The 7,732-nt window shown below is 51.2% G+C and overlaps 1 protein-coding gene across 1 annotated transcript in view; it reads left to right on the top strand.

The window, feature by feature from the left end:
• The first annotated feature begins 264 nt into the window (after positions 1-264).
• The window catches only part of GRIN2A (glutamate ionotropic receptor NMDA type subunit 2A), a 345,539-nt gene continuing 338,071 nt past the window's right edge, over positions 265-7,732 (top strand). Inside the window, exons 1-3 of the mRNA XM_039885317.1 lie at positions 265-517; positions 1,107-1,297; positions 2,702-3,133. Of these exons, the coding sequence (XP_039741251.1) occupies positions 2,720-3,133 (414 nt within the window). The 5' untranslated portion in view covers positions 265-517; positions 1,107-1,297; positions 2,702-2,719. The remainder of the gene's footprint in view (positions 518-1,106; positions 1,298-2,701; positions 3,134-7,732) is intronic.

Below are 7,732 nucleotides of genomic sequence, written 5' to 3'. Positions count from 1 at the left end.
TGTGGGGGCACCCCTGTCCTCCCTCCTCCTCTTCCTTCAAGGCGACCACAGCAGAAGCACGCCCCGGGAGCCTGGCTTTGCCAGTGCTGTGAACCAGGGTGGTCAGGCGCTCCTCGGGACTCCCGCTGGGAAGTGGGGAGCTGAATGCCCAGTGCGAGCTAGCCTCACAGCGAAGGGCCCAGAGGGAGCTGCCTTCCCCCCACCAGCACCTCTCTCGGCCAGGGACCGCGGGGATCCCCGGCTACAAGCACGCGCGCGCTCCCACACACACACACTCGCCCTCACACACACCAGCCCGGAGCCTGGGCTGCGGAGAGGGCTCTTGGGCGCTCTTAGAGGACTGGGCAGCTGCTGTTGGGAGTGGGGCAGGAAGCCGAGCTCCGGCTCTTGGAGGGAGGCGCCGAGGGCTTAGCCGGAGCATGGGGTCGGGTGAGCGCTGAGAGTTGCGGCCGCAGCTATCAGCCCTGGAGATGACCAGGAGCGGCCACTGCTGAGAACTATGTGGAGAGAGGCTGCGGTGAGTGCTGGCGCGGGACGCGGGGCCTGGGCCACCCCTTTGGGAAGAGGATGGTGGAAGGCCTGGATAGGAGGGGGAGGCAGGACCGCAAGAGGGTCGTTGCGTGGGAATGATCGCACCTCCCTCGGGGATCCGGGACCGCCGGAGCCCGACTCCTTCCCTCCCCCTCTCCTCCTGCCGGCTCATCGCAAACTCAGCCAGCCCCCACCCCACACCCCCTATTCCCTCCTCTTTTTCTCCCTACCCCCCTCGCTCAGCAGCTCCTGGCCGCACAACTCCCAGCAGCCGGAGCTGGGGAGGTGGTAGGGGGTGAGGGTGGAGGTGCCCAGTTAGCTTCTCGTGGGCGGCCAACGTGGGGCTCCGGTTTTCCTGTGCGCCCTGGAGCAGAGCTCTCCATATCAGCTACAGGGTCTGAGGAACCGCACTGGGGACATCTCAGGCACGGAGCTTCAGCTCCCATCTCCCGTTGAGTCCCCTGTGCGCACAGAGGGGCTGTGAGCATTGCAGACTGCAGCCTACCCACCCCCCAGTCGGGCACCTCTGGCCCATGGGCTGACCCTGCCTCTCTGTCTCTTCTTCGCCCCCGTAGAGCCCTGCTGCAGAGCCTCCGGCTGGGATAGCCGCCCCCCGTGGGGGCGATGCGGACAGCGCGGGACAGCCAGGGGAGCGTGCGGGGGCCGCAGCATGCGGGAACCCGCTAAACCCGGCGGCTGCTGAGGCGGCCGAGATGCTCGTGCGTGCAGCGCGCCCCACTGCATCTTCGACCTTCTCCGGCTACAGGTACATCCAAGCGGGAGACCTGGGCTCCACGGGCTGGGTAGGAGGAAGACTCGATCCAAGGTAGAGCGGGAGAAGGATCTAGGGAGAGGGAGAGAGAAAACGAGAGAGAGGGAGCATCGGTAGCAAGGCACGAGAAGAGCACCAGGGGGCGCTGAGGCTCCGCAGTGCTCACTAACAGAGTGCCGAGGCTCGTGCGAGTTCACCCCAACTTCCTCTGGCTTTGGCAGCGCTGCGCCTGAGGGGCGCGTGCCTGTGCACACGTGCACGACTGTGCTGGTATTTGCAGGCACAGGCGGCTGTGCACCTGGCGCGGTACATGTATGTGCACCGCCTGAGCACATGAGTGGACTCCAGGTGGCCATGAGCACCTCCTTCAGCCTGCGGGTGTGCGCAGAAATGCGTGTGTGCCTGTGAGCGTGCCTGTGAGCCCACTGCCACGTGCACCTAAGACTTGGTTAGCAGGACCTGAAGTGGAAAGCCTGGGGAGGGGCTGTACAGTTCACGTCGGTCAGAGAGCTTCTTGGGTTCCTACCCTTTCCCCCACGCACGTTCTTTGCCAGCTCCCACGCGCCGATCCACTGACGGACGCGCCTCCTCTCTGGAATTCTGCATGGCACACGGCGTGTGTGAGAGAGGGTGCGTGTGTTCACGTGCGCGCGCGTGTAGAGGCAGGTCCTGGGGCCACTTGCAGTTGAGTTGAATTCGCTTCAGATCCCCTCCGCGAGAGGTGGGGCGTGCTCTAAGTTTTTCTCGGCACTTGGAGCCTCGGGCGCACAAACGAGTGTCCTCACTCCCATGCGCTTTGGTTGTACCCTGCAGGAAAGGAGCGGGGTCTGGAGCGGGTGCCACCGGGAGTCAGGTCTCTGCAGTATCCTGCACGTTTGCAGGGGGCGGGGTCAGTCAATTCACTTCCTGCGCTGGAGCAGGGATGCCTTGCTGCTGCACCGCCTCTGCACGCTGGGGCTAGTTTGTAGTTCGCTCCTTGAGAGCATGGGGCGGGTTGGTAACTTGGTGCACAGTAGCTGGGGTAGGAGATGGGTGAGTGGAGGGTTTCCTCTGTGCGCCTATGCTCAGGTGCAGTGGTTCACAGCTAACTTGGGGGATGCAGTGGAAGATGTGGACAATTGGGCATGGAGAAGAGGCTGGAGACAGGACATGAAAAGGAGGCTGGTTGCGAAGATGGATTTACAGTCAGGGATGGAGAATCAGCTCGGATTGGATAGAGTTAGAGATGGGTGGACGGATGTGGATGCCGTGGGGGTTGGGGAATGGAGTCAGTGACCTGGCGGTTGGCGCTGGGTGTGGGTTCTGTACCTGGCTCTTAGAGCAAGGGGCTGGGTTGGGAATCCCTTCTGTTTGGAACCCTCACTTACGGTGGCCCTGACCCGCCCTCTCCCCTTGCAGGGACCGTAAGTGGCGACTATGGGCAGACTGGGCTATTGGACCCTGCTGGTGCTGCCGGCACTTCTCATCTGGCGCGGTCCGGCGCAGGGCGCGGCGGCGGAGAAGGGTCCCCCGGCACTGAACATCGCGGTGCTGCTGGGCCACAGCCACGACGTGACGGAGCGCGAACTGCGAAACCTGTGGGGCCCAGAGCAAGCAGCAGGGCTGGCCCTGGACGTGAATGTGGTAGCGCTGTTAATGAACCGCACCGACCCCAAGAGCCTCATCACACATGTGTGCGACCTCATGTCCGGGGCACGCATCCACGGCCTAGTGTTTGGGGACGACACCGACCAAGAGGCCGTGGCCCAGATGCTGGATTTTATCTCCTCACAGACTTTTGTCCCCATCCTGGGCATCCATGGGGGCTCATCTATGATCATGGCTGACAAGGTAAGGCCGGGGAGGTGACAGGCTGCCAGGACTCAGGAGTGTGCAGGTCATAGGGTGGCCGCTAAAGGTCTTCGGGAGCCCTTGGCATCTGCCTCTGTGTGAAAGGAGGTGGTGGCCACCACTGGCCCTGGTGAGAATCAGTTCCTGCTTGTCTAACCTGGAAATCAATGGAAAGGTTTTTTGCCCTGGATCTTTCAGTGGGGTACTTGGAAGCACCTTGAATGTGCCAGGAAGAACTTGGAAAACACTGACGGGAGTGGGTGACGGGGTAGTGGACTACTCGGAGATTTCCAAGTAGTGCACAGGCGGGCCTGGGGGCACCTGAAACAATATGGCTTATATTCCTTTAATGCCAATTTTACCTGATTATTTTATGAAAAATGTCCATTTTCCCTTCTTGTGGTAACTAAAACTATTTTTAGAAAAGATTAAATGTGGCTCTGTTATGGAATAAAATGCAAAGTTTTCAGGTAAAGCACAAAAGGGCAGAGAAAGATCATGCTTCTGCAGAGTCTCGGCAATTAAGGCAAGAGGGGTGGGAAGTTTGAGAAGCCCTAGGCCACAGGCCGCAGAGAGTGTTCTTAAGGGAGCGGGTGTGAGCGGAGACAACTGGCTGTGAACCAAGAGCAGGAGGGCCTGGCCTTTTCCTACATGTTCCTGGAGCGGGGCCGGCGGGGTTTCCAGGACCCTCAGATGGAGGGGTTGGTGCCCAAGGATAGGTTTTGGTACTGGCATTTTGGGAGTGTCAGAAGGAAGGTAAGCATGTCCCAATTTCTTGGCTTAGAATAAGGACTCTCTGTGGACCAGCTGGGAGTGTTGGTTGGGATAAGAAGGGAGAGAGACTTGAAGATTTGAGTGAGATGTTATGAAGACCTGGTTTGAGAATTGTACAGAAGTGGGAGGGATGGAAGAAGCAAAGAAAGGAGGAAGGAAAGGGAAGGATTAGCGTTGTGGGTGTACTGTACCTCTGTCTAAGCCCCAGGAAGGGACTGGGGAGGTGGGAAGGGGAGGAAAGGGTGAGTACTTGCGTGCCATGGTCAGTAGCCCTGAGATCTTCTTGGAGTATGTTCCTTAGGTAGCAGGAGACATCCTAATGGATCAAGCAGATATTTGTTAGAACACTTTCCTTTTGACGCTCTCAAAGCACTTTTATATTCATCAAATCAGATTCTGCCTCTGCCTCAGCAATTCCCACCAGCTCCTCTGGGAACTGTATTAATTCTTTCAGGTCTCCTGGGCTGCAGCACATTCAGCTGAAGTACGTAACTGATGCAGTGTCTTATTAAACATTCATTTTTAAATAGTTTGCAGCCTAGCAGAATTCCTATGTGTGGTTGAGCATTTTCCTAGCTGCCTCTCAGTTTTGGGGGCTCCTTTCTGGGATGAAAAAAATAGGGAACAGCTGTGCTCTGCCACCGGCGTATGGGCCATTTCAGAACTGGAAAGGGGCTTAGAGTCTGCAAGAGCATCCTGTAGCTTTCAGATGAAAGATGCAGCATAGGGCATTTAAAGACTTGGCCAAGACCACACAGTTGGTGATGGAACTGGATCTCTGGTTTTCTGGTCCCAAGCTGTGATCTCACATTCCACCAAAGTTAAGCCTGACCTTTAACTTTGTCATCCCATCTTCAGAAGAGTCAAGGACTTAATCACATTTTATGGGAGGTTTTGAGCCATGGAGAAGTGCAGCAAATCAGGGGCTTGTGCATCAGGAGTGACTAGGCTTCTGATGAAGACATGAAGAAGAAGGAAGAGATCAGTGATTTCCAGCAGGCGTTTGGAGTGCAATTTGGGGATCTGAATATTACCACAGATCCCTCTTCCCTTCTGAAATTTTGACCGAAGGAGCAACACACAAAAAACAGTGGTTCTATTGAGAGTGAAATTTCTAGATTGATTAGGGCCCAGCACAATCAATGGAGACATCCGGTAAAGCGGAATTAGAGAAGGTGGCTTGAGGCTCAGGCTGGGGGTGGTCTGAGCTGGCAGGTACATGGCTTGGGCTCTCTCCTGACTTACCCATCTTACTGTAGGCAAAGCAGCAGAAACAGGGAGCGGGCTCATAGTTGAGCACATCCTTGATATGCAGTGACCCTCCCCGCTATGAATGTCAGGCCTGATCTACTAGACCAGCAGCTGTTCCTCCCTGGAAGAGAGTATTAGAAAGGGAGTTTTGAGAAATCCAAGCGGGTATGGGTGGAGGCACCCTCTTCTCCTATGGAATGAAACTGCCTTCTGGGGATTGCGACCCCACTTAAGAATAAAGAAGAAAAAGAGCATCAGGAAATGACAAGAGGAAGATGAGACAGGTCCTTTTCAGAGAATTCAAGATTAGAGAAAGATTTGAGAAGGAATGGAGAAGAGAGGAATGAAAGGGTTCATTGGCTCAAAAATGCTGAAAGCAATTGGATGCTCCTTATTATGATTGGGGCTCTCCGAGTTGGTCTTGATGGAAGAGTCAGAGAAGTCAGCAGTGATAACACTGAGGGGGGTGCAGTTGATGTTGAGAGCAGTTGGGTTTAAGGGGTGGTATTTTGAAAAACCTGGATGTGTTAAAAAAGGAAAGAGATTGTCTGAGATGTGAACAGACCTTCATTCCATTAGTAATACATCAAGTTGGCTAGTGCCTTTACCACCTGTTTCTTTTAAAGCTGAACACCAAGTTCTGTTTGTTTGGCTCTGAAGAAGCAGTCATGGGACATTGCCTAAATCTTCACCTTGCTTGCTTGAGTGTGCCAGCGGTATTATGGCCACAAAGTCTGAATCTCCCCAAACAGACAAGGCCTCTTGTTTCTCCCCCAAGATGAAATTTATTTGATAAAGCCTAGAACATACCCATGTTTTCGCTTCTAAACTGGTAACATGATAGCGCCCCCATGGATAAGAATGGTAGTAAATTTGATTAGCAGTTAAATTGAACACCCCTCCTGCCATTTTTTTACCCTTCCCTCAGTCTACTTGGCTCAACCAAAAGAACAAAGCTTTTATAATAATTGAAATGTGCTACGTGACAGATTTTTTGTGGTGTTAATTTAATTTACAACGAAGGTGTTAATTTTTGCTTCTATCAGTGGGTGGTCTTGAGATATAAGTAATTTAGAGGTGAAAATAATGCTTGATGTAAATAAGTTCTAATCTTATCTTGGTTTGGCTATTTTGATTCTGTCCAAATGGAATACTCTTTGGTTGTAGTAATAGCCCCTGGTAAATCAGACATATGCATTAAACCTTTATGTTTCTGCTCAGTGTCCTCATCTCCTCCTCCCTTTTCCCCTTTATTCCTAACTACTCCCTGGGGAAAAGGCAAAGCTTAGATTTTAGCTACATCTATCCATGTGGGTTATTGCATGGGTTTTGCTTTATATGTTATTTCTACACATACCTCATCTCCTCTACTAGATTGTAAGTTCCTTGAGGACATATTTTTAAAAAATATGTTTATGTGTATGTGTGTATTTTAAATAACAAACATTCCTCCGCAGATAGTTTATAAAAACGTCTTTTCATTGTAGAGCGCCTAGAAAGTACATTAAAGTTTAAAGAAGAAAATAAAAGTCTCTCTAAACCCTATCACTGGGAGTAACCATTGTTGACACTTGGGTCTCTTTTCTTCTAAGATCTATTTATTGAGTTATAAATTCAGGATTACACTGTCTATATGGTCTTACTTATTGTATTTTTCACTCTGTGGGCCTTCTTAGTAAGAGGACCCAGATTTTTCTTTAATTCTGAAAAAAATCTCAGCCATTATCTGTTGGATAATTTCCTTTCCAACATTATCTCTGTTCTCTCCATGTGTAGTTTCTGTCAATTCTCCATGTGTCTTAAACATGTTTTTCCACAGTTCTCTGTCTCTCTGTGCTGTGCTTAGGAAAGTTTCCTCAGTTCTGTATTTCTGTTAACCAGCTCTCTTTATTTGTGTTTAGTCTATTATTTTCCTATGTGTTTTTAATTTCAACAATGGTTCATTTTTTTTCCATGATAAATAATTGATCCCTTTTCATACTTTTCTGCCTTTTTTGTTTGTTTGTTTCATTAAAAAAAAATACCTTCTTACTCTGTGGATGTAAATCCCTCCTCTGTCCTTTTGAGGATTTAAAAAGTTGCTCACTACAAAGTCTTTCTCTGATTACCGTAGCATCTTTGTTTCTTTAGGTATGAATTCTTCCATTTTGCAGAGTCTGATCATTGGATGTTATCATACATTCTCTAATTTTTAGTTTGTGAACTTATTTTCAAGGCAATTTTATGATTTCTTCTGCCTTAAATCTGTAAGGCTGTATGCTTTTGAACCAGAGCTAATGTCAACAGCTCGGCTCAGCTCTCTTCCTTCTTTACGTATTCTATGGTTCGGGCTTGGGTCCCAGTCTCATGTAGATGACTTTGTTTTGGCTCCTTAGTTTTGGCTGTGATTCATGGTGGATGGTGTAGATGTTCCAGCCCCATTCATAGCTAATGGCCTGATTCTGGGTCCAGTTCCCCTGAGTGGATGTTGGGGCCTCTGCTCTCAATGGCTTATATCCCATGGACCATGTGGCTTTGATTCCTACTTGTAATTGTTGAGTCCCATCTTTTGATTCATTTATCTTTAGGGAGTCC

Source organism: Pteropus medius, unplaced genomic scaffold (assembly GCF_902729225.1).
Source record: "Pteropus medius unplaced genomic scaffold, Ma_sr-lr_union100, whole genome shotgun sequence".
Lineage (NCBI taxonomy): Eukaryota > Metazoa > Chordata > Mammalia > Chiroptera > Pteropodidae > Pteropus > Pteropus medius.
The sequence above is the reverse complement of the archived record's forward strand: the minus strand, read 5'-3'. Positions and strand labels throughout refer to the sequence as shown.